Source organism: Sceloporus occidentalis, unplaced genomic scaffold (assembly GCF_023333645.1).
Source record: "Sceloporus occidentalis isolate IW3139 unplaced genomic scaffold, rSceOcc1.0.p SCAF_1, whole genome shotgun sequence".
Lineage (NCBI taxonomy): Eukaryota > Metazoa > Chordata > Lepidosauria > Squamata > Phrynosomatidae > Sceloporus > Sceloporus occidentalis.
In genome coordinates, this window is record NW_028316981.1 from 236,571,739 (window position 1) to 236,599,261 (window position 27,523).

Genomic DNA, 27,523 nt, shown 5'->3' on the forward strand with positions numbered 1-27,523 from the left:
TGATACTACTGTGACTCTATCACAGGATATTCTTGGCAAGTTTCTGCAGAGCAAGGTGACCAGGCCAGGCATCCTCCTTTTCCAGGACATGTCCTCCATTTCAACCTTATACCCAGGAGGAATTTCATAATGTCCTCCGCAAGGACTAAGAAGCATGAATTTACATTTGTAGGAATGTTTTTAGCTTTTTAATTGGTCATGTCCTACATTTCCCTCCATTTGGCAGTGCCTTCTTCTCCTTTGTGGTTAGCACATCTGGTCACACACCCCTTCAGAGGGGGTTTGCCCTTGCCATCCTCTGAGGCTGAAAGAGTGTGACTTGCCCAAGGTCACCCAGTGGGTTTTCATGGCTGAGCAGAGGATTCAAACTACTACACTACTCTACACTGGCTGTACACTACACTGTTAGCAGCTGTGATAGGGACACAGCTGAGGGGGGAACCTCCTTACTTCCCCCACCAGAGAAGGCAGGAAGAGGGAAAGAACACAGGATGTGTTGCTGTTGTTGTTGTGTGCCTTTAAGTCCTTTCTGACTTATGGCAACCCTAAGGCAAACCTGTCATGGGGGTTTTCTTGGCAGGTTTTTTCAGAGGGGGTTTGCCATTGCTCTTGCCATCCTCAGCACCATCTAAACTTTTCCTGATGCAAAAGCATGAAGACCTGAGAAATTCAGTGTCCTCTGCCTAAGAAAGGGGCCTGTGGCCTCACAAAGGATGGAGACATACACTGGATTGCAAAGGAGATAGTATCTTCTTTGTGTTGCATATAGATGTTAAATTTCTGAGAATCTCCACATGGCCAGAAGGAACAGGAGGTGCCAGCCTGCAAGAGATACCTCTCCTTACCATCTGAGAACAATAACCTCAAAATGCAGGCCTATGACTAACATAGTCAATTTTTTTCCTCCTGTACAATTTTTAACACCTTGCCTGATGATGAAGCTAGTGGAGCTTTGAAAGTTTGCAAGTATGTATATAGAAAGATCTTGTAGCATCTTTGAGACTGATGGAAAGAAAGAAGTTGGCAGCATGAGCTTTCCAAGACTTAAGCCTACTTCCACAGAAGCATTTGAGGAAGAAGACTTAAGTCTACTTAATCAAATGCACTTACCAAATGCATCTGAGGAAGTAGACTGACGACTAGGAAAACTCATGCTGCCAACTTCTTTCTTTCAGTCAGTCTCGAAGATACCACAAGATCTCTCTACCTACAGATTCTACAGACTGACACGGCTATATCTTTGAATTGTATCTTTATTGTGTGTATATATATATATATATATATATACACACACAAGCCTGTATATTTTGCATTTTGGTTGGCCCCACAGACCCATCACTCTTTGGTGGATGTTTGAGGTTACTGGATTTGCTATATGGTCCAGACGGCTGCCCCTGGATGTCATGAGGCTGAGAGAGTGTGACTTGTCCAGGGTCACCCAGTGGGTACACCTTCTCTCACCAACTGTGACAGGGACCAAACTGGGATGGGGGACTCTGGCTTGCCAGTCCCCCGGGGAAAAAGGCGGGAAGAGAGAGGGAAATAAGGGCAGCTGGTGTGGGCAGGCAGCCCTCCTCCTTCCCTTCTTCCTTCCTTCTCTTTTCCCCTCCCCATGAAGCCTGGCTGGCCCTCTGCCCTCCTGAGCCAGCCCTCCCTCTCTCCCTTCAGCTGCTGCTGCTGCTTCTTCCACTTTGGTGCTCCAAGCCTTCCATTCAGCCAAGCCTTTCCTCCTCAGTGGCTGCTGCAGCCCTTCTCCTCCGCCCCACACTTTGCTTCCTCCCCTCAGCAGTGGCTTCTTCTGCCCCATTGCAACAATGATCCTCCTCTGTCTCCTCACCTGGCAAGGTAAGCAAGCAAGCAAGCAAAGGGAGATGATGGGAGAGGCAGTTGCAGGCTTCTCCAGCTTTAGATGTCTTTCTTTCTTTCTTTCTTTCTTTCTTTCTTTCTTTCTTTCTAATGCTCTGCATTCGCACTGCAGAAAACAATCCGCTTTGACACCACTTTGAACTGCCTTGGCAGGGTGACCAGATGTCTTAGCTGCAAAGGAGGACAAAGCACTGCAAGATGTAGGACACTACAAAATAAAAAGCGAAAAACACTCACAGAACTACGAACCCATGCTTCTTGCTCCTGCTCCAAATGGAGGACATGTTGGCGTTCCTTCTGGCTGAAATGGAGGACACGTCCTGGAAAAGGAGGACACGCCTGGTCACCCTGTGCTATGGCTTTCTGGGAATGGCAGCGGGCCACAAACAAAAAGCTACCATTCCCAGAACTGCAGAGCGTGGAGCCGTGGCAGTTAAAGCGGTGTCAACCCGGATTATTCCTTCAGTGCAGATGCAGGCCTAAGGGGGCCTTAAGGACAGTCGTTAAGGGCGGAGAGGGGTTCTTGCTGTTTGCAAAGGCATCTTGCAGCACCTTTGAGACTAACTGAAGGAGAGAAGTTGGTAGCATGAATATTTGAGCCTCTTCCTCAGATGCATGTGGTGACACTTGGTTGCTCTTTGTTTGTGAGAGTGGAATGAAATAATAATAATAATAATAATAATAATAATAATAATAATAGCAAAACATGGGGAGGTGAAGTGCAGGTCTCACTGCTGTCATTGGGACTGCCTGTTCTTCTGAAGGCAACCCAAAAGACAGGGTGACCAGTCGTCCTCCTTTCCCCGGACATGCCTCAATTTCAACCTTCTGTCCAGGAGGAAGTCCAAAGTGTCCTCCATTTGGAGCATGACTGAGAAGCATGAGTTTACATCGATATGAGTGTTTCGAGGTGTTACTGTGTCATGTCCTCCATTTTTCTTGAACGCCCTACATTTTGCAGTGCCTTGTCCTCCTTTTGCAGTTATGACATCTGGTCACCCTGCCCAAGGACTGAGTGCCTGCTTTTCCTAAAGAGCACATTGCTGACACAGCCCTTGCTTGCTCCATGCCCAGCTTTCTATGTTCTCTGCTAACCATGAACTGAGCTCCCTTTGTCTCCTCTAGTTTTGCAGTTCGCCCAAACTCATGAACTCCCAGCCGGCTCTTGTTCCTTTGAAGGCAGCACTTGTGGCTATGAATCAGACCTCACATCCCTGCCCTGGATCTTGAACGAAGAAGGTATGGATGGCTTTTTGGGGGCGGGTGGGATGAGGTTGTGGTTGTGTTTTGTTCTCATATTTCCCAGGACAGTCTTTGGGCGGTTGATTTGAATTCCAGGGTGTATCTGCACAGTGTAGAAATAATGCAGTTTGACACCACTGTAAGGGCTGTAGCTCCATCCAATGGAATCCTGGGATTTATAGTTTGATAAGGTCTTCAGCCTTCCCTGCCCAAGGATGCTGGTGCCTCTTAGGTTGCTGTGTGCCTTCAAGTTGTTTTCGACTTAGGATGGCCCAAAGGTGAACCTATCATGGGGATTTCTTGGTAAGATTTGTTCAGAAGAGGTTTGCCATTGCCTTTGGCTGAGAGCATGTGACTCACCCATTGGGTTTACGTGGCTGAGCTGGGAATCAAACTCTGGTCTCCAGAGTCGTAGTCCAACGCTCAAACTACTCTACCATTCAGCTCTCACAGAATGACAAATCTCAGTATTCTGCAGGATAGAGCCTTGGCAATTAAAGTAGTACCAAACTGCTTTCTTTCAACACTATACATGCAAACCCCTTTCCCCCCAGACTTTGTTAGTCTAACAAGCTTGTTTTCTTTCCTTTTCTTTTTTAAACATATGTTTCTATGGCAAGCCTGTTTTAAAACTATGTCCTCTTTCCTTCAGTTGAAAATGTAAAAAGATGCGTTTTACAACTAGGAAGCTAGCTGCAAGCCAAATTTGGAAGCCAAATTTGAAAAATGCTCCAGTGGTGTTCTGCCTGATCCCAAGTGTATTTATTTAGAATGAATCTCATTAGGAGTCCTCTGGGCTCTGCTCCCAAGTGTATAAACATAGGGACTACAGGGTAGATTCATAAATAATGATGTTACAGCAGAATCATTTGCAGATAAGTTGGCATATTTATACTAATGGGGGAGGGCCTGGGGCTTGTACTGTACTGCAGAAATAATGCAGTTTGACACCACTTTAACTGCCACAGTTCGATGCTATGGAATCCTGGGTTTTGTAGTTTGTTTTGGCACCAGAGCTCTCTGACAGAGGCAGCTAAATATCTCAGAAAACTACAAATCCCAGAATTCTGTCATATTGAGCCATGGCAGCTAAAGCAGCATCAAACTGCATTATTTCTGTAGTGAACATTAAACCTGTAGCTCAAACCATATATTTTGTGTGTAGAAAATTTCAGATTTATTCCCAGTGAAAAGGATCAGGGAGCAGATGATGGGAAAGATTTCTACTTTAGACCTTTGGTAATGACAGCAGAGAAAGGGTTGTAGTGGGCAAAGAGTCTAATTGAAAGGAGGGGAAAAAAGGCTTGCGGAGTCATATGAGATGCTTATCTAGTCCAGCATATAACCAGAGGACTTTGGGAAATTCACAAGCAGGACATTAGGAAAGTAGCTAGGGGTGTATGGTTTCCTACATTCCTGTGGCTAGGAGCCAGGTACCAAGATTCTGTTGTCTTTATTTTATTTGCATAATTTATGTACCACCTTTTTCTAAAGAAAAAGTTTTTGGAACCCCAATTCAGTTGTTCAATACCCCTAGGTAGTGAACAAAAAAAGCTTGTTACAAGATAATGATTAGACCTACTCCCAGGTAGGCATTTTTGAGTATCTAGATTATGGCTTTCTCACAGTCCCTCACTATTTGCTATGCTGGCTAAGTCTGTAGGCCAAATAAATTTAGAGGGCTGCCGTTAGCCTCTGTGGCCAAATGCACCAGTCACTCCTGCCCCAAATGTATGCACAGTTAGTATCTGCCTAAAGGCAACCCTATTCACATACAGGGTGTTCAGATACAGAGCTCTCTCAACAAGGAGGACTTTTCCTAGGGCCCATTTACACTATGATATATACTGCACTACATTATTATATAGCACTATCATTCCACTTTGACTGCTATGGCTGCATCCTGTGCATCCTGGGGTTTGTAGTTTAGTGAAGCCTAAGAGCTCTCTGGCTGAGAGTTCTACATGCCCTTCTCTAAATAGCAAATCCCAAGATTTCACAGGAGGCAGCGATAGCAGTTAAAGTGGAATAATAACACTATAACAGTGTAGTGCGATATTGTCCTAAACACTATTATTCCACTTTAACTGCCATGGCTCCATCCAGTGGAATCCTGCGATCTGCAGTTTAGGGAGAGGCATTTGAATGCTCAGTCAGAGTAGATTGTCTCATCAAACTGCAAACTCCAGGATTCCAAAGGATGCACTATAATTCTATAGTTTGAATTAGCCCTTAGTCCATCAAAATTCCTCCTGGAGGGAACCCTGAGTACACAGATGTTTACACACATAGATCCTTTCAGAGTGACACAAATTTCGGTCAGGTGCGATGTATTCTCCAGAACCTCTTCAAATGCTTCTTGAATTTCTGAAGAGGGCTAAAGAGGTTTATGGAATACAAATTGATTTATAATACTTAAATTTAAAATAGACAGAAACATCCTGAAAAACAAACTGAAAAAGTGAAGTCAGATACAAGGGAGAGCAAAAATATCTTTTGAAAAAGAATCAACTTTCAAAGGCTGGTTGGAATAAGTATATTTTTACTTCTGAAAGTTTTCTTGCATTCATTGAACATGAGTGGAATAGCCATTCCAAGGGTGGCTATTCAGGGCTACCACAGGAAAAAAGAAAAGAAAAAACCTCTACTCCAATTACATGACAGCTGAGCATCCAAAAAAAGATAGGAATTGAGTAAGTGGCTAGTTTCATGTGGAAGACTGAGATAAATGCTATAAATATAAAACTGTTTTATATGATTGAATTTTTCTGCTGTGGAGATGATACATTCTTTTTGAGAAATATATACTTTTCAGTGGCCAAGCTGGTGTCGACGTTGGGGGCATAGTGGGAAGGTGCAGAGAGGTATGCTGGTATAATTCGCACTGCTACCACAAACCTGTGAATATGTTTCAGTGGGAAGAAAGTCCTTAGAACTTGGAATTTTGGATAGTACTAATACAGAACATAAGAAGCATCATAAACTCGCAACAAAAGTTTCTGTGGAGTGAGAGACAATGAAAAACAAAAGTAAAGGAAAAGAAAAATTAACATATCCAGTACTTAAGTGCCATCACTGCCCTTATAACCTTTGCAGCTTCCTACAATCAGAAGAAGAGGGTGAGACTAGATGCCCATTGAGGTAAACACATCCTTAGAGAGGCATATATTATAACACTTGTTAAAACCCCAGCCTCATGAGTATACTCTTCACCAGCTTATCACATCTCCTTTCTGGTTCCCATCCTGCAAACCACATTCCAAAACTGTCTCCACTATTCATATGGTCTGGCCTTGGGCAACATCTTTCCTTCTGTCTTGGTCTGTAAATAACTATAGTTAAAACTGAACTTGTCACCTCATTACCATATCCCCAAGCTTTACATTTCTATAGCTATTCATTCAGTCTGATTATAAAGGTCCTTCCTGAACATGAGTTCATTCCATGTATCTGAGGATGTAGACCTAGAACCTTTGTTGTTGTTCTTGTGTGCCTTCAAGACGTTTCCATCATATGGAGACCCTAAAGTGAACCCATCACAAGGTTTTCTGGGGCTGAGAGGATGTGACTCATCCATGGTCTCCTAGTGGGTTTCCACAGCTGAGCAGGGAGTCAATCCCTGTTCTCCAGACCTAGTCCTATGCTCAAACCACTACACCACTCTGGCTCTCACCTAGAGCCTTTATCACACGATAAAAGAAAGCTGAGTGCAGTGAGGGAGAAGCGGCTTTCTCCTTGCCTTTCTGCATGTCGTTGTTGCACTTTTGGACTCTTCCTGAGAGAGATAGTCATAAATGTTGTTCTGCTGGAAAAATCAGTTTGACAAAAGGCATGCTTTTACGACCATCTCCCTCTGGAAGGAGAATGAAAGTGCTACAGCAACATGCAGAGAGGCAAGGAGAAAGCCACTTCTTTCTTTCTGTGTCTTGGCTTTCTTTTGTAATGCAATAAGGCTCCTAGTCTATGAAAGTTTATGTTACAACTTCTTTCACACATTTCATCTCAAAGGCTACAAGATCCCATTGCATATTGTTACCACAAGGTTTAGATAGCGATTGGCAAATACATATTGAACAGAATAATATGGTAGAATTTCAGCTGGCAAAGTGGACTGTATCACTTCAGAATTAGAAGACTCAGGGGAAAAAAGTGATTTACATCCTGTATCCTAAGGTCCACTCTGCCTTTTTCACCTTGTTCTGTTGTATGTGTGAGCAAGGGCTGAGATGGCTTTAAGAGGTGTGTGTGTGGTGGGGGGTACATAGATGGTAGCTATATCAGTACCTCTTGGCTATAATAGGTGAATAGAACTTCCAAGTTCAGAAGCAGGAAGATATGAATCTGAATGCCATAGTCAAGGGTTAGAGAGGGAGGCAGAACTGGTGTTCTAGTACACATCTGTGTTAGATGCACTTTTGGTCTGAGCTGGCAGACTCAAATTGGCTATTTTTAAGGAGAATGCTGATGTTTTTAAAGATGATGATAATTTTACAAGTGTATGTACATATATCAGGGCTGTCCAGATTATGACCTATCAGACTAAAAACAGGCCATCAAATATGTTTTCAATGCATGGCATTGCAACCTGCTTCCTAGTTGCTTGGCAGTCCACAAGCAAAAAAGCTGGATGGGAAAGAAAAGGAAGGCTTATCAATATTCAGCTTGATCATAATATGTGGAAGAGCTCTTGTTTGGCTTGTTTGGTTGTAAATTCTGGAGGCCTGGTATAACCGGCATATATGAACAGCAACTGTGTGTTTGGAAATTTATAACAATGCTGGGAGACTAACAGAAGTATTGGGGCCTCATGAAAGAACGCTTCTGGCTGTGTGGTCTCTGTACCAACTTGGCAACAACCTTGGGATTATGGCATGAGAAGTGATGCATTGCAGTGACTATTCATGTGAAGTACTGTATATACTCATGTATAAGTCTAGAAATTTAGGTCAAAAAATTGACCCAAAAAACCTGAGTCAACTTATCCATGGGTCAATGTAAGTACTGGTCAACCTGGTTATGCATGTTTGAAATCTAAAGCTGTTTAAAATAAGATAACAACCATCCACAGTGGAAGACTTTAAAGGATACTTGGATAAATGGCCTCCTGAAATAATTTATTACAGAGTTACAAAATGATGTTGATTTGCTTTGAGAATATAATAAAGATACAGGTGGCTCTTGATTTAGGTCTGGGTTGCGTTTTTGGATTTGTGTGGTAAATTGAAACTAATTTAAAGGATGAGAGCTGACTGAAGTAGCCACAAAGTTAGCAATTTTAACCCACTACTAATTTTAAAAAGTTTAAGGCATAAAACATAACATATCTTTTCCAAGCAAGAGAAATATGCAGATGCTCTCTGTAAGAATCAGATTTCAGAGAGGTTTGGCTGTCAGGAACTGATTTGCCATTATGTGACAGGTCCTCTTCAGATGACCATACAGACTCTGCTCTGCCTTCTCCAGTAGGCTTCCAAGATGGAGAAAAGACATGTGGGGAGGGGGGCACACAGGGCCCAACAGGAGGAGGGGCAGCCCGTCTCCTGTATAGTAACCAGATGAACTAAAAACTAAAACAGCAACAGCTACCTAACTTTCACAAAATACCCCACTGATCGTTCCCTCCCTCCTCAAGTTTTCTGTCTGTTATTTCCACTGCTCATGTCTCCTGTACTCTAGCTACCTTGTCATTTTCTGAGGCTTGTGTTCCTTCTGGTTTGCCTTCCCGGTCATCTTCTGTCCATCCTGATGTCTCCTTTTCCCCCATGTCCCTCTTTCCATTTCTTGCCACTGCTCCACTCTTATCTCCTCTTTGGCTCTTGCTTCTGCCTCTTTCTCATGTCTGCTTTCCTCTCCCCTCTTGTTGCTTTGTCCTCGTATTCTTTCTGCTCCACTTTAATCTCTTCCCATATGAATAGGGTTGCCATTCATCAGGACCTCCAAACCGGGACAAATGTAGGACAAAATGTTCAAATGTAGGACACATTTTTTTTGTGTCCTACATTTGAATAGGAGCCTCCGAGGCTTTCCCTCTGGGCCTGGGCCCCGCCCTCGGCGGGGGCGGAGCCCAGTCGGAGAGGGACTCATCCCCTTCAGGGAGGCTTTCCCTATGGGCCTGGGCCCCGCCCTCGGTGGGGGCGGAGCCCAGGCGGAGAGGGACTCCTCCCCTTCAGGGAGGCTTTCCCTGCAGGCCTGGGCCCCGCCCTCAGCGGGGGCAGAGCCCAAGCAGAGAAGGCCTCCTCCCTTTCAGGGAGGCTTTCCCTGTGGGCCTGGGCCCCGCCCTCGTCAGGGGCGGAGCCCAAGCGGAGAGGGACTTCTCCCTTTCAGGGAGGCTTTCCCTATGGGCCTGGGCCCCGCCCTCGGTGGGGGCGGAGCCCAGGCGGAGAGGGACTCCTCCCCTTCAGGGAGGCTTTCCCTGCAGGCCTGGGCCCCGCCCTCAGTGGGGGCAGAGCCCAAGCAGAGAAGGCCTCCTCCCTTTCAGGGAGGCTTTCCCTGTGGGCCTGGGCCCTGCCCTCGTCAGGGGCGGAGCCCAAGCGGAGAGGGACTTCTCCCTTTCAGGGAGGCTTTCCCTATGGGCCTGGGCCCCGCCCTCAGCAGGGGCGGAGCCCAAGCGGAGAAGGCCTCCTCCCTTTCAGGAAGGCTTTCCCTGTGGGCCTGGGCCCCGCCCTTGGCAGGGGCAGAGCCCAGGCGGAGAGGGACTCATCCCCTTCAGGGAGGCTTTCCCTTTGGGCCTGGGCCCCGCCCTCGGCGGGGGCGGAACCCAGGCAGAGAGGGATTCCTCCCCTTCAGGGAGGCTTTCCCTCTGGGCCTGGGCCCCGCCCTCGGCGGGGGCGGAGCCCAAGCGGAGAGGGACTCCTCCCCTTCAGGGAGGCTTTCCCTGCAGGCCTGGGCCCCGCCCTCGTCAGGGGCGGAGCCCAAGCGGAGAGGGACTACTCCCTTTCAGGGAGGCTTTCCCTCTGGGCCTGGGCCCTGCCCTTGGCGGGGGCGGGGCCCAAGCGGAGAGGGACTCCTCCCCATCAGGGAGGCTTTCCCTGCAGGCCTGGGCCCCGCCCTCGGCGGGGGCGGAGCCCAGGCGGAGAGGGACTCCTCCCCTTCAGGGAGGCTTTCCTTGCAAGCTTGGGCCCAAGCGGCAAGGGAAAGCCTCCCTCAGCTTGCTATATCTCGCCCGGGAGCAGGGACAATCCCGGGGACGGGGCCAAACCGGGCCGTGACCGTGCGGCCCCGCCCCAAACCGGGAAAGTCCCGCCCCCAGGCGGGATATGGCAAGCCTACATATGAAGTCTTCTTGTGACTCCTTACCCCCTTCTTCCCTCCCCTGCATCCTCCTTTCCTTTTTTTTTTTTTTTTTTGCCACTAGTCCTGTCTTTTACCTTCCTTCCTGACTTGCCTTCCCCATTTCCTGCTCTGGGTACTGTCATAAATTTGAAATGTTGTAAATACAGAAGACGTAAATCATGACTCGCCTGTAATGGGAAACTGTTTTTCTCTACAGGACAATTGAGATAATCCTGGATCAGTTTTGACACACACTGGAGTTCAGTGGCATAACTGAGACACTTAAAAATTTGCATAAGAGGAATGGCATTCATACGTTTCTGAAGCATTTTAAAAGCCTAATATATTCATGTAGCATCTTTTCTTTCAAATATGAAATAAAGACCTATAGTAAATGTAGTAGCTTGTTTTGCTTATTAATCTTTAACTAGTATGGCACCATGCCAAACAGCATTCCATCTTCACCATCACTTTATAGGGCAATCAATTCTTTATTATGTCCAGAGACCAGAAAAATCAAATTCACCGAATAAATTAGAAGCACAAGGAACAATTAGTTAATTCATAGAGACAGAGCTAATTTCATACATCTTTCTCTTACCCTGACCACCTCAGACAAAAACATGACCATAACTTTATATAATAATAATAATCCTAATAATTTTATTTATATTTTCCACCTCTCCCTGTAGATCGAGGAGAGAGTAAAGCAATAAAACAGTTCCATATAAAATACAATTGTTAAAACAATGATATTACTATTAATTCACTAAAATAATGGATCATCAGCTAACATTCACACTAACATTCATGCAATCAGAGCAGAAGCGGAGTATTTAAGATTTCTTATAAAAGATTAGGTGGGTAGGCCCACCGGAAGAGATCCGTCTTTAGTGCCTTCTTGAAGGCATCTAAGGTGGTGATAAGACGGATCTCCTTCGGCAAGCTGTTCCACAATCTGGGGGCTGCGGCAGTGAATGTTCTGTAAGAAGTTGTTGTTAGCTTGGTTTTTGAGTACTCCAATAGGTTCTTTCCAAATGTTCTGAGAGTGCGGGGTGGATTGTGTAGGGAGAGGCATTCCCTTATGTAACTCGGGCCCAAGCCATGAAGGGCTTTAAAGGTAATAACCAACACTTTGTATTACGCCCAGAAGCTAAACGATAACCACTGAAGGGATTTTAACACTGGTGTTATGTGGTCTGACCTAGGTGTTCCAGTGACCAGTCTGGCTGCCGCATTTTGAACCAATTGAAGCTTCTGAACTTGGTACAAAAGCAGCCCCATGTAGAGCGCATTACAGAAATCTAAGCGAGAAATGACCAGTGCATGTACCACTGCTTCAAGGTCATTTTGGTCCTGGTAGGGTCGCAGTTGGCGTATCAACCAAAGCTGGTACCAAGCACTCCTGGCCATCGCATCTACTTGAGATGACAACTGTAGGGATGGATCCAGAAGTACTCTCAAACTGCAAACTTTGTCCTTTAGGGGACGTGTGACTCCATCCAGGACTCATTGACAAATCTCTGTCCCTGGACTTGGGGTACCTATCGCAAGTACCTCTGTTTTCTCTGAATTCAACTTTTCCGTTTTCTCTGGATTCATATTACATATGTAATACATATGTAGGGTTGCTAGGTAAGCAGTATCCTATTCACTGAGATTTCAGGACCCAAACCGACAGGTCCTTGTGATGTAACAGCAAGGGCCTTTCTGATGCCACAGCAAAGGAGCATTCACGTTTTAGGAGACAGAATGCAACTGCTTTTGAATTCGCTGATTGTAGAAAAGACCATGAAAGCAATGCAGGTTAATGGGTAGAAATCAAGTGAAAACTGACCAACCAGGGAATATGGTAACCAAGAGCCACTTTGGATCCTCTGTAAGGAGAAAGGTGAAATATAACTTAAATAAATACATGAATAAGAGGCACAGGGGGGAAAACCCCCGAAAGGATTTTTCATTAGTTGGGTAATAATAATAATAGGATTTATTTATATGCCACCCAATCACTGGGAATCCGGGCAGCTTACAACAGAGGGGATAATAGATGGTTCCCTGCCCTCAGGCTTACAATCTAGATGGCAATATGTACCCGCTGCAGCAATTGCCACCATTCCTGCTGGGGCAAGGATGGGCAATGTGTGGGATGCAGCCTTTAGGATCCTTCAAATCCCCTATGCATTCCATTTTAAAAAAAAAATATAGAGCAATATTTCACCCAACTTTCCCCAAGCAGCTAAAAATGCTGCAAAAATAGCAGCCCCCCTTCCTAGATACCTTGAAAAGCCCCCAGAAGCCTCTTTCCAAGATTAGGCAAAACCCAGTCAAAATCAAAATTGGGAGTTACACTGCTCGTTTCCTGTTTCTATTTCAGTCAATTTGGGGGCTTTTTATTGTTGTTGCTTCTAGTCCCCCCCCCCCCCCCAAACACATTATGTAGGGAGCATTTGCAGCGGATTTGAGCCTTTTAATGGGTTGCATGAAAAAAAATCACCTGGAACAATATTCAAAAGAATTTTTAGGGGTCTGAGTGCTTAGTGTGCCAGGGACATGAGTGTGAGTGTGCCCCTGTCCTACTGCAGCACCCCTGTCAACTTTTCATGTGCCTTTAAATACTGTACACATGATGTGATAATTTTTTTAAGGCCTAACACAGCTGCTAAGGCTTGTGGAAGTTTTTCTTCAGGCCGTTGTGACCAGACTTTGGCCAGCAAAGAAGGCTCATGAGCTGCAGCACTTCCACTGTGCTTTCTGTTTTGTTCCAAATGGCACAGTGAGGCCACGGCCTCATTCCCACTATGGTTTAAACCGGATCGTGAATTGGTACGATGCGTTTTAAACCACTATGGTTCCCACTTAATCCGAATCGGGGCCATGGTTTTGACCTATATAACCTGCATCAAAAAGACGCTGTTTTTTTCAGAGTCTTTTGGAATAAATGGATTCAGCCCAAGTAGGAACCAGGCTCTCCACCCCAGGCTCTCCATCCCAGCCTGCCTCTCCTCCACCCCGACCTTGCCTCATTCTGCTCTGGAATGCCTCTCCTCCACTCTGGCCTGCCTCTCCTCCGCTCTGGCCTGCCTTCTCCACCCTGGTCTGCCTCCGTTCTCCTGGACTGCCTCCCCTCTGTCCGATCTGCCTTCTCCACCCTGACCGGCCTCTCCATCCTCTTGGCCTGCCTCTCCTCCATCCAACCTGCCTTCTCTGCCCCCAGTCTCCTTGTCTCTTAGGCCTTCCCTGCCCATGGCCTCCTTCAGCACAAACCATAGTGGGAACCACGCTTGCTGATGAACTGGTTTCTGAACCGAATCCAAGAATCAATTCAAGCGGTAAGTGGGAATGAGGCCCATGTATGTACCTTTCTTTTCAGTCGCCTGGCTTTTTCGTGTACCGCTGTTTCACAAGCCCAACACACATGTAGACACCTTTAAGGTGAGCCAAAGAGCCCTGGTGCAATCTGGGAATGAGTGGAGATAGGGATTCATGCTTTAAAGCCACTTCATATGTAAAAATCAAACTTCCCCCTCCTGCAGTGCTACTTGCTCTGAAATTTGTCTTCCGGTTTGGAGACCTAGGGAAGCACAATAGTTCCTTGAGACTTCAGCCAGTGCTCTGAAAGGTGACAGTCCTGTCAAATGCCTCTGTCCCTCTCTATCACACACAGACTTTCCATTTGGGCATAGGAAGGTTGGATCTTAGTCCTAAATCAGTGGCTTACAATCAAATCTGCATTTTGCCAGTGACTTATTTGGATTTGTTATTGTTGTGTGCCTTCAAGTCATTTCCAGTTCATGGCGACCCTAAGGCAAACTCATTCAAAACCTTAAGGTTGCGAGTTCAATATCAGCTAGGGCTCAAGGTTAACTCAGGCTTGCATCCTTCTGAGATTGCTAAAATGAGTACCCAGCTTGTTGGGGGCAATTAGCTTACAGTTGTAAACTGCTTATAGACTGCTTAGTTCAGTATGAAACAGTATATAAATGAAGCTGCTACTGCTATTGCTATCATGGGGTTTTCTTGGTACGTTTCTCTCGGAGGGGGTTTACCATTGCTATCCTCTGAGGCTGAGAGAGTGTGACTTGGCCAAGGTCACCCAGTGGGTTTCCATGGCTATGTGAAGAATCAAACCCTGGGCTCCAGAGTCGTAGTCCAGTGCTGAGACAACTACGCCATGCTGGCTCTCACTCATTTGGATATGTATCTTGTATTTAGCTAAGAAACATCCATAGAATATTTGAAGGATTTCCCCCCCTGAGCATCCACAGAAGCTAACAGTTGTTTATGGAGGTTCATATGGCCAGTGGGCATAACTGGGGAAATTCCCTGATTCTGCACAAACCTTCAAGACAGTTATTAGATAAATGAAATCACCTGGGAAAGGAATTAAATTTGGTTTAGTTTTTAAATACTATTGCCTCCCCCTCCACATTTTGTACTTCAATTAAAAAAAAAATCTGAAAGCTACCAATTTGATTTATTTCTGCTGGAGAGGTTAGGTAATGGTTGCAAAATGAACACTGTATTATACTATACTTATTTCTCAAGAGTTTAGTGATATAAACCACTGATTTATGAGACTGTATATGTCTGTGCCTTTTTTCTCACTTCTAATTTACTGAACAACTATTTGAAACATCTCTCCAGGAGGTGTGCAGAAAAGAAAAAAAGCAAGATATAAAAAAGTACTAAGATAATAAACATAGCATTGTGATTTATAATAAAACAGATTAGCATTTAAGCATTTAAAGTCTTGCTGATATAAATGATAATACTGTGTCAGCATTATGCAAAAACATTTTGTCCAGGTCTGTCTCAAGTCCAGGTCTTTAACAGATGTTTTAAAGCAAAGAGTTTATTGGGTGTCAGTTTTTTTGAATCAATGTACCTGACCCTCACAGGCCATGTGAAAACTGCAGTCTTGATTCATGGTCCAGACTTGATACATGATGCTGCCTTGCTGTCTTTAAGCTAGGAGATTTTTCTCTTTGATATTGTGTTGAGGGTGGTTTCAATTTAGTGTTTTTAAACAGATTTTATGTTCGTAGTTAACTGAGTTTGAGAAATTTGGTTGAGGAATGGTGTACAAATGCCTAATATGAGTACAGAACCCAGATTTCAGACCCCGTAACTTGTGGGATCAATGCACATAGCACCCGCTGACTCAGAAAGACTGGGACAAAACACAAAGAGGCATTTTTTTCTCCTAGTTTCCAGTTGATTGTTGCAACATTTACTCAGTCCAGCCTAGGGGAGGAAGAAAAAGATGAGGCCAGAGAGTCTACTGAGACAGGTGATCAGAAATAGCTGATGGTAACAAAAGTTTTTCTCCAGCTGAATAAGGGAAGCAAGTGAGGGACAGGGAAGTTCTGTGTGGCTCAGCTTTTGAGATATATGATAAGTGTTTTGTTTCTTCTCCTGATACTCTGTCAAGCTTATTCTGACAGTTCATGAGACACAGCTATAACATTTCCCACCAGTCTGCCTTTAGAGTCTGCATGTGCTTAATGAGGTCACTGCACATTTTTAAAGAAAAAAATGCTTGTGGAATCTAAGGAATACTTTTGCCAAAAACTTAGTTGAAAAGATAATTTCCTATAGAAATGGTTAGTACTGAAACATAGACCTGGAACTCTCCATTTGCCTTTGCCTTATATTTGCCTCTTATGGTATAGAAGTAATTCCAGATATTTGATACTGCTTACTTTTCTTCAAGAGTGTGTTGCTTTTTTCCCTTGACATGTTTAGCGTGGCAAATGTATCTAGAGTGGTGCTGATGGACTGCATTTGGAAGGAAAAAACTGAGAAACTTGCTGGTCTGAATATCAGAAAATTCATGACCGTAGTGATTAGATTTCTGTTTACAGTAAAGCCTTTGAAGGCGCACATTTTTCCACAACAATTGCTATACAGAGTACTAAAAATGCATACAACCAGGAATTCTCTTTGTAGTTTCCCATAGGATTTGGAGACATGCGTTCTCTCAAATCAAGAGCTTCGGCTATGGAAAACTAGCAGGTGTAGTTGAAAAAAACTATCCTCCCCCCCCCCCCCCCCCCCAAATAATAGTAAAATGATTCTTAAGTACTGGAAAAAAGAACTGGAGAAAAACATCCATGGCTATGGTTTCACACAGTTTTCATATTTTTCTGTGGTGAAAAAGGTGAGCTTGAGGAGATGAAACAGTTACTCTCCAGCCTGGATGCTTTCCAAAAAATAAAAAACAGCACATTGTTGTTAGCCAACATTTTTTTTGAAAGGGCAATGTGCTGTTGAGACACTGGCTTTGGCACTGAATTGAATCGACAGCAAGTTCCCATTGGCGGCTGGTAAAAAAAGACCGGTTCTTTTCAAAAGAACTGCTGAAATCCCTTCTTCTGAAAAACCTGTGTTAAGGGGGATTTTCACTGGGATTCCCTGAATTCAGGTCAGAAAAACCCAGCACAAGTGTGAACGACTCCAATTTAAACTGGTTTGCAAACTGGTTTAAAACGTTGTGTGAACGACCCCATAATTTCATTTGTTTTTGCATGGAGGATTGTTATTTGGCTGTTGTGGTGTTGGTTTTTCCTACTGTAATAACTAACATAACACTGAATTTCCTGGATGACAGAAATAATTCTATGGCTTCCCTTTTGCTCTTTCTGCATTGGTTTTTACCACACAAACACAGGAGGTGGTTTTTACTGGCATGTGAACTCAAAAGGAAGGTTCTGATGCTCCTGTTGTATTTGGCTGTTGTCTCCTGGGTTTCTTAAAATCACATAATTAGCTGCAGAGTATTATTGTGATCAGATTAAGATTTTATTTTGATTCATTCTTGTGATTCCTAATATAGACATTCAGAATGAGAAACCTACATTACTTTATTTACTCTCATATGCTTATTTTATTCCATGTGTTTATATCTTGCACACTACTGCAAACCTGTCAGAATGTGTTTGGTTCTATAAACTGAAACCATCAGATTTCAAACAGCATCAAAGTAGCTGTCTGTTTTCTTGCCTGTATGGACTGACGGGCGATTGGTAATGAGAGCTGATGATAACAGGTGACAAGAAAGTTCCAGGTCACAGAAAGTTTCTCTGTTGTTCTTTGAGGATACTGCATGATAGAGCATGTTGAAACATTTCCTGCTGCAACTTGCTAAATGTTTTTGGTCAAGATAATATTTTCAAATATTTTCAACACCACAGAACACTCCAATACAGAACTCACAGTGTTTACATAGATTCTATTCAAAATTTCATGCATAGTATTTTGGAATAAATTCTTAGGAGATTATCACACAAACCTTTTAAATCAGAATTAAAGCAGGATAATAACATTTTTGGCTATACTTACCAGACAGGAATGAATGAATGAGTCAATTTCCAGTTTTCTTTTGTTTCTTAAAATTTATGGAGGTAAGTGTGAATTGCAGAAAGCTCATATTAAAAAAAAGATACAAAGTGCTCAAGTATCTGCACTAGCCAAATTTAATAAGATCAGCACGTTCCACTATGAGCAGGACTTGTTGAAACTGCCTGTGGTGTAACTGTCAAAGAAGCCTTTTCCCAGCAGAGAAGGGGCGAGCATCCTGACTTCGGGTGGCTCCGCCCACGAGGCTCCTGATAGGCAGGTAGAAAACAAAAGAGACAATCGGGGCCCAGCCCCGCCCCCGTGGGCGGGGCCACCCCAAAGAGCTCCAGTCTTCTTCCTGCCTCGCTCCTGGTAGGACGGATCTCCGCTTCACTTTCTAAGATTGGAATTTTTAGCTCCCCTGGACTTGCCTGGCTCTTCCCTTCTCCCTTCTCTTCCTTCTCTCCCCCTTTCCACTTCTAAAAAAAAAAAGTCCCTTCTTTGCTTCCCTCCCCTCCCTGTCCCAATGGCTGGCCCAGCCATGACCAGCGACGATGAGCGGGCTTTAGGGGAGCTAGCTTCTGTCCAGCCCAGGCCAGCCCCGGCTTTGCCGGCTGCTTGCCTTGCGGCTTCCCCCTCAGCAGCGACGGTGGAAGCGCGCCCGCAGCGGCCGGAGGAGCCCTCCCTCCCTCCCACTGACGGAGCCAGGGCCTCCCAAACGACCCGGCCAGGGTCCGACGTCGGGGAGCCCTCACCAGACTCACCCCAGGACAGCGAGGAGGACATAAGTGACCCCCCACCGCCGCAGATGCAGCGGTGGTTCAGGTCCCTCCTCGCCAGGGAGGCACCGCACCTCCGCGGGGGCCCCCGGGGAGACAGTGACCCTGCATGTGTGCCACCAGCATGGGGGGGCTTGCCTTTCGCGGGAGGTCCCCGTTCATGATGTGGCCTGGGGCCCCTTTCCCTGGAGGGTGGGGGATGCAGGGAGCCGGGGATGGCCGGCAGATGGGCCCAGGCTTCATGCCGGTCGCCTATGGAGGTGGCCATCTTGCCCCCACGTTGACCCACCCACTTCCTGTCAACCCGGAAGTCGGCCATCTTGGCCATGCGGCCTCTCATGGGCGCCGCCATCTTGGCCATGCGGCCGCTGATGAGCGCCGCCATCTTAGCCACGCCGGCCCCGATGGTCGCCGCCATATTGGCCGCGCAGCGGGCCAGGGGCGCCACCAACGGGGGGACGCCCTTCCCCCTAGTCAAGCCGCAGTTGCCGCGGCTCAGGGAGGCCTCTCCGGGGGGGGCGGGGGGGACCCCTCCACCATCTCCCAGGGGACAAACAGGGTTAACTGCCCCGCTAGGGAGCGCTGCCAGCGCAAAGACTGAGAGGGTCGCGACAGAGGCACCGCAGCGCCATCTGGCGGTGACAGGCCGTCACAGCCCTCAACCAGCCAACTAAGCCTCCATGGGTTACCCCATAGTTCAGGAGGGGAGGAGGATGAAGGCTCCTTCTCCGACTCCAAACACTCATATCGGCCGCCGCCCAAGCGGCCCAGATTTGACAGGGACTCCTCTCGTAAGCATCCCCGCTCTTCTCACTCTTCAGACGACGAGGTCTCTGAGCATACCCAGGACTCCTCAGCCTCTGAGGCAGAGGAGGGGGAGTTGTCACAGGATGAGGGGGAAGACAAGGGCGAACCACAGGTTTCTTCTCGCCTTTTCAAGCCGGAGGATTATGTCCCTCTCATTAGAAAAACTATCAAGACCGTGGGCATTTCCCTGCCCCCAGGGCAGCCCACCCCCCCGGACTCTGACCTCCCCACGGTGAGCGAAGAGCTGTTTCCAGTCTCCTCCTCGCCTGTCCAACAAATCCCTTGCCCCCTCAACATCATACAGGTTGTCCGAGACGAATGGGCCAGGCCTGCCGCTGCCAGGTCTAACCATAGCGTGATTCGCAAACACTACATTCTCCAGCCAGCAGTTATGGACAAGCTCAAGGTCCCATTGGTGGACGCTCCTGTTTCGGCGCTCGTTTCATCCGCCGTGTTCAGTAGAGATGGTGAGGATGCCCTCCGTAACCCTGAGGACAGAAGGGCTGAAGGGGCGCTCAAGAAGGCCCACGAAGCCATGTCCATAGCCATTAGGGCAGCCACCACAGTCTCTATGGTGATGCGAGCCAGTCTCCAGTGGTCCCACCAACTCCTGGATCTCCTGTCCAATCCTGACTCCAAGGTCAGGCAGACCATCAATAAGCTGGCTAAGGCCGCAGCCCTCGCGGCTGATGGCACCCTGGACACTATTCAGCAGTGCGCCCGAGCCCAGGCTGCAGCTGTAGCGGTTCGCAGACAGTTCTGGCTAAAAAACTGGAGTGTGGACTCCAAATCCAAGCAGAACCTAGCCTTCACTCCCTTCTTGGGATCCAAGCTCTTTGGAGAATCCCTAGATCCAGTGCTGGTTGAGGGCAAAGATAAGAAAAGGTCTCTGCCCTCAGTCAAGAGAAAGGATGACAAGAAACAGTATAGATACCGCTCTTCCTTTCGTTCCTCTCAGTCCTTCTACCCCTCCAACTCACAATCCTTTCGAGCCAGGGAGTCCCGGCCCGGCAAGGCCAGATGGGGAGACTCCAAGTTCTCCAAGCAGGGCAAATCCTCTTTTCCAGCCAAGGATGGTGGAGGTCCCAAACAGCCCCGCAAAAACGCCCCGCAATGACGGGGTCCCCCTGGTAGGGGGCAGACTTCGGGAGTTCGGCCACATCTGGGAGACTTCCACTTCAGACAGGTGGGTCATCGACACTATCCGCCACGGCTACAGGATACAGTTTCATCACAAGCCCGGCGACAGACTCTTGCCTTCTCCCAGATCGGCCGACCCCCTCAAACACCGCCTCCTGCTGGAAGCCATCGACCGCCTTCTGGCCGTCCACGCCATCGAGCCAGTGCCCACAGAAGACAGGGGCCAGGGGTGCTACTCAACTATCTTCCTTGTGCCAAAGAAAAACGGTTCATGGAGGGCCATCCTGAATCTCAGGGGTGTCAACCGGTTTATCCTCAAGAAGAAGTTCAGGATGGAGACTCTAACGACCATCCTGGACAGCCTCCAGCCTGGAGACTTTCTTTCCTCACTGGACTTACAGGATGCTTATCTACACATTCTGATTCACCCCTCTTCACGTCGTTTCCTCCGCTTCAGATATGACAACTGGCATTTCCAATACCGTGCACTTCCCTTTGGACTGGCCTCTGCTCCCAGGGTCTTCACCAAGGTCATGGTGGCATTGGTCGCCCATTGGAGGAGACTCCGGCTCCACGTCTACCCTTACCTCGACGACCTGTTGATTCGGTCATCCTCCAAAAGTCAGGGACTTCTTGACACCAACCACATCCTCACATCTCTGCAGGAGCACGGATTCCTCATAAATCTGGAAAAGAGCACCCTTGTTCCAGACCAACACATCCACCACCTGGGAGCCCTCATAGACACTCAGTCAGGCACGGTACGGCTACCTCTGGACCGGATCCGTTCCATTCAAGAGGCCATATCAGAGGCCCTCGCAGCCCCGCGAGCCAGTCTCCAGCTCCTGGCTCACCTCCAGGGTCTCATGATTGCGGCCATCCCGTGGCTGCCGTGGGCGAGATTCCACGCCAGACCATTGCAGTGGCTTCTCCTGCCCCACCAGCAAGCCATCGCCCTCAAGAGACACAAGAGGATTCACCTGTCCAGCGAAGTGCGCCAGTCCCTTCATTGGTGGATATCCAAAGCAATCCACCACAGTCTCCCGATCTGGAAACCCTCCAAGGTCCAGATAACTACAGACGCCAGTCTCCGCGGATGGGGGACTGTCTGCGGGACGCTGTTAGCCCAAGGCCGCTGGAGCCCATAGGAACAGTCCCACAGCATCAACTGGCTGGAACTGCGAGCGATTCGCCTAGCCCTCCGCGCCTTCCACCAGAGGGTTCGACACAGACTCGTCCTCATAAGGACGGACAACATCACTGCGAAAGCTCACGTCAATCGTCAGGGAGGAACCAGGTCCCGGTCCCTGATGCTCGAAACTCAGTCCCTGCTGAGCTGGGCGGAGGCCAACCTCACGGCCCTGGAGGCCGAACACCTTCAAGGATCCCTAAACTCCAAAGCCGATTGGCTAAGCAGGACGGACATAGACCAGGGAGAGTGGAGCCTACATCCAGAAGTTTTTCAGACCATATCAGACAGGTTCGGCAAGCCAGTTCTGGACCTCTTCGCCTCCCCAGTCAATGCCAAGACACCCAGGTTCTTCTCCAGGTTCAAAACAGAGGGGGCCGAGGATGTAGATGCTCTCAACTGTCCCTGGCCGGAGGGTCTGCTGTACGCGTTCCCACCTACTCCTCTACTCGCCAAGCTACTGGCCAGAATTCGCAGGACCTGAGCTCAAGTCCTACTAGTGGCCCCAGCCTGGCCCCGGCGACCCTGGTTCTCCGAAATCCTCAGCATGGCAACTCAGAGTCTTCCTCTCCCAGCCAGGTCGGACCTCCTAGCCCAGGGACAGGTCCACCACCCAGACCCAACCTGGCTACGGCTTCACGCCTGGATATTGAACGCCACATGCTGAGCGGCTACGGCTACTCCCCAGAGGTGATAGACTCCATCCTGGCATCTAGGCGTCAGTCCACTCTCAGGATTTACGAATACACCTTCAGAGCATTTAAGAGATGGTGTAAACGCAAGAACAAAGATTTCATCAACGTCTCAGTCCCTACGGTCCTTCAGTTCCTCCAGGACAGATTTCTCCAGGGGCTTCGGCCTAATACCATAAGGAGGCAGGTGGCAGCCATCACCTCCATCCTTCCCCATGAGGACGCGGCAAGGATAGCCCTGCATCCCCATATCCGCAGATTGCTTAAGGGGGTCACCAATAGGGCACCCCCAACCAGACATCGGTTCCCGTCCTGGCAGCTCCACAAGATCCTTAAGGCTTTGACTGTTCGCCCCTTTGAGCCTTCGAGGGAAGTGCCCCTCAAGTTCCTCACCCTCAAGACTTTAATGCTAACGGCGCTCACCTCGGCAAGGCGAGTCTCCGAGATAGGAGCCCTTTCAGTCCGCAAAGAGTTGTGCATCATCAGGCCAGACTCAGTCCTCCTGAGACCCGACCTGACCTTCGTCCCTAAGGTCAACTCTGTCTTCCACACATCCCAGGACATTGTGCTCCCTTCCTTCTGCCCGCGACCGTCCAGAGACTTGGAGAAGAGCTGGCATACTCTCGACGTTCGGAGGGCCATAAAGATCTATCTCAAGAGGACGACAGCCTTCAGGAAATCTGAGGCCCTGTTTGTATCCTTTAGGCCTAATTCCAAAGGTAAAAAGGTGTCAGTCTCAACCTTGGCCAGGTGGATTAGAGAGTGCATCGTCCTCTGCTACAAATCATTAAACCTTCAACCACCAGGGGGTATCACAGCTCACTCAACCAGGAGTGCGGCTACTTCGGCGGCGCTGGCCACCAATGCCCCATTGGCCGAGATTTGCAGGGCAGCCACCTGGAAGTCCCCCTCCACCTTCGTCAGGCACTACAAGCTGGACCTGTTCCAGTCAACCGAGGCGGCCTTCGGCCGCAGGGTGTTACAGCAGGTGGTCGCTGAGTTGCCTTCTGCACCAGTCGGCCCGCTCTAATTCTTGGGCCTGCTTTTGTACATCCCGAAGTCAGGATGCTTGCCCCTTCTCTGCTAGGAAACGGAGCATTGGACTTACCTGAGAGACGTTCCTTTCCAGCAGAGAAGGTCCGAGCATCCTCCCCACCCTAACTTGCCTACTGGCGCGGGTGGGCGACTCCTTTCTTCTCTCCTTATAGTCTGACCAGTTTCTCCTCAGCTGGTAACCGACTGGAGCTCTCTGGGGTGGCCCCACCCACGGGGGCTGGGCTGGGCCTCGATTGTCTCTTTTGTTTTCTACCTGCCTATCAGGAGCCTCATGGGCGGAGCCACCCGAAGTTAGGATGCTCGGACCTTCTCTGCTGGAAAGGAACGTCTCTCAGGTAAGTCCAACGCTCCGTTCTTATTTTTTTTAAAAAATGAATTAAATTAAATTCTCACCATGCCTAGTTCCTGAGGATAATGTAGGGAGAGAAGCCACCATATCCTCCATTATCATTAAAATAAAAAACTGGTAATACTGTTCAGCCTCTGTAAAATTCACCAAAAATCATGTCCCACAATTATGGCACAGAAAAGCAACTGTTACTAAATTCATCTTCCAGACATTGAAGAGCTGATCCTGAAAGTCTACCTAACACGTACAACTCTTCTCCTTAAACACATAGATAGATAGTTGGTGTTATACAAATATATTTATATAATGTACAGTATAAATCTTTTTTAAAATCAGATAACCTATTAAGCAAAGTTTATTTTATCAGTCTGACTAGGTTTGTTCCTAATCAAACACTAAGGACTTTATCACACCAGCCTTCTGACTCGCCAAAACTGTGTTAGTGGAAGGAAAGCGGGGTACTGTATACTGGTTTGGGAGCATTCATGATCATAGTTCTCTGTAATAGTGCAAATGTGCTGCTTGGCAAGGGTTTTCTGGGCAAGATTAGTTCTGGGGGCTTTGGCATTGCCTTTCTCTGGAGCTAGAAGAATATAACTCACTCAAGAGCACCCAGTGTGTTTCCATTGCTAGTGGGGGTTTGAACCCTTGACTCCTGGAGTTCTAGTCCATCATTCAAACCAAAATACAGATTCCACAGTTTTCACTTCTATAATTTCTACACTTCTATAATTTCTCAATAACATTCTTATATTATATTATGCAAGATTTGTTTAAGATAGGTAAATTTACAAAAACTGGAAAAATATGTTCCAAGTCTTGTCACCCATAGGTTTCATGAAATTTTGCAAATTTTTGCAAATCTGCTTTTCAAAGAAAACGTGGCACTATGCTCTTTTATCGTGTTTGAAAATCCGTGTCTTATGCAGACCTATGCAGCTCTAGGTCAAATGTCATTTATATTAGTGTTTTGGGTAAAAAAAAAATTGGGATATCATCTGATCTGAAAATGGCATGGGAAGCAGAAGTGTAATTCTCTTTTTCTAATTCTTGGTGAACACAGGTCTGGATCTCTTCACCAAGTTAAATTATTTTCTACCAAAGGTACGGAAGCTTCTCTTAAAGTGTTCATAGATGGCATCTTACCCCTGTCAAGGTCCATTGCTTTAACAAAATCATACTATCACTTGCTGGCAAGATTGAGAAACTTTTGGGCTCTTCCTTCTATATTTGGGTATTGTGCAGAAGACATCTATTGCACTGCTCAAATCACAAATCTAACATTACAAGGGGACAACAACCTGCTTCTTCTTTCCTTGTTTGAAAAGGCAACAGTATTCTAGTCTACACCTTGAAGCCTTGATTAAAATGGAACTTACAGTAGCTAGAATGAAAATAGCTGCATACTGGAGGGATCTCATAAACCTACATTCAGAGACTGGCTTGATCTATCTTGAAAACTGGATCTTTCTTAAAAGCTCAACTTTAGAATTTGCAAGGGATAATAATAACACATATAAATATGTAAATATATAGTCAATATTTATTGTGTATGCCATTAAAGAAGATTCTCTATTTGCTTTTCTGTCATAATTATTTGAATTTCTGGAAAAGAGTACTTTAATACCCTCCCTTTTACTAAGTGGCCACCATGGCTTGCAGCTGCTCTTCCACTCCTTCATTTGTAATTGTACTTTTTTTCTTGTAAGCTGCACTTATCTTTAACAAATAAGAGGAAATTATCATTGCTATTGAGCAAAATATGTTTAAGGCCAGATACAGCATGTTAAAACGAAGTTCTCCAAAATTAAATAAAATTTCACCTGGATAAAAACAAGGGTGTGTTAGAAGTTATATTCAATAAATAATCATCTTGGAAAGGTAGGGCTGATGGTCTAGACTCTTGTCCATCCTGGAAAAAAGTCAAGCCCAATTTCAAAAGTACAAACTGGTATTTGTATTCCAGTCTCCCTCCCTCCTGCTGATAAGGAAGTGGTTTCATTGATGAGAGCAGCCAGTGCTTAACAGTTTTGTTTACCTCCACCGAATTGGAGACCTATCAAACTGTCTCAAAGTCGTACATCCCTCATTGTGAGGTATTGTGCAGCATCTAGGCATGTTGGGCAACCCAATTTGGATTTAAAAGAGAGCAAATGTGTATATTTAATTGACTTTGTCTTGTGTATGCAGCTCCACTGCTCTTTACCACCCAGACAGTCTCAAAGCCACTATCAGTGTTCACCTCTCCCCTTTGCAAGCACATGGTGGTTTTGTTTTTTTTACTCCTCCATAGAACAACTTTGAGGTCATTTTTTGCTCAACCCAGAGGCGTTTCCTTCACTTCAGGAAGCACCTCTCAAATTAGGAAGAGGTTAAATACAGAGTCTCTTTCTGAGAACTGCCTCCCTGCTTTTTGCTGCTCTGATCTCCAGTCATCCAGATTCCTCTTCACAGTGAAGGATTAAAAAATCCATCAATTTGTAGTTCGAGTCGGGTTTTAATGCCCATGTTATTTCCCTCCTCTTTTATATTGTGAAACAGCTTGCACTGAGTATAGACTGTTCTGCTGGTTTCTGCTGCTATCTTTTTCTGTCTTTTTAATAAACAAATAGTTGTTCTTGCTGTAAAAGCAGTTTATTCTTGTCCTGGTTTCTTTCCTTTTATCTCATTCTCATTTAGAGTCATTCTGGGTAACTGTCTGTTTTTAAAACCTTCAGCTTGTAAGGCCTTACTGACAGTTAGTGCCTGGAGGAGCTTTCAGGACACTGAGTTCCTCAGGAATTTCTGTGTTTCTCTGCCTAACAAAGAGGTTTTTTAGCCCCACAAAGGATGGAGACAAAGTGAATCTCAAAAGGAGTATTATTTTGTTTTGCTGATGGAATTCAATTTTTTTTCTCCTGGACTTTAAGAATTTCCCAGTTACTCACATGGGCAGAAGGAGGAGGTTGTGCTGGCCAAATGGCCGTAATAAAGTTATTATTATTAGAAGGAGGAGGAGCCTGCCGGCATGAATACCCTTACTTACCATTTGAACTGAGAATAAGCACCACAACGTATTAACAGAATGCAGGCCTGTGACTAGTACCATATTCCCCGCCCCCCTTCCTATGTGCTTTTTAACACCTATGCTTGATGAAGCCAGCATTTATTCCCAGAATAAAATACTTAGCCACGAATAAGACTTCCTGTCTATTGAACTCTGCCCATGATTATTATCTGGATTATTAGGATTTTAGTATGTAGTTTTTAATCTTATACTGTTTATCTTGTTTTAAGGGGGGGCACAATGTCAGGGATGATGGGAGTTGTAGCTCTTCACCTCTGGCTCGAACTCACCACCTTGTTACGCACCGGCACTGACCAGTTTTGGCCAGTGGTTAAAGCTTTGCTCTAAAGCAGCAGAGTTACAGAGAATAGGCTGAAGACCCTGACAAACTCTCCAAGCCTTCTCACTCTTGCTTCCACAGAAGTCTTCACACTTCTTCAGGATCCAGCTGGCTCTTGTCTCTTCACCCAAGACACCAGACAACTCAGTAGTCTTATATAAAAGATCTACTTTATTCTACTATATACAGCTCCAAAACTATCCAACACAACTCCAATATTTCTCCACAACTACTCACTACTATCCACTACTACCCACAAAATACATTGGGATTCATAGCAATTATTATAGCCCTTGGAAAACACCACCCACTCTTGTCAGTTTCCACCCAGTGGGCGTGTACATCCACTTTCATTGGTTCTCTTGGTTCATCCCATAATTAATGATTTCATCATCTCACCTTGTCCA

At 46.4% G+C, this 27,523-nt stretch overlaps 1 protein-coding gene across 1 annotated transcript in view; it reads left to right on the top strand.

Moving 5' to 3' along the window:
• Positions 1-1,789: 1,789 nt before the first annotated feature.
• MAMDC2 (MAM domain containing 2) overlaps positions 1,790-27,523 on the top strand; it is a 74,449-nt gene continuing 48,715 nt past the window's right edge. The window contains exons 1-2 of the mRNA XM_089490546.1: positions 1,790-1,845; positions 2,992-3,105. Coding sequence (XP_089346672.1) covers positions 1,815-1,845; positions 2,992-3,105 — 145 coding nt within the window. The 5' untranslated portion in view covers positions 1,790-1,814. The remainder of the gene's footprint in view (positions 1,846-2,991; positions 3,106-27,523) is intronic.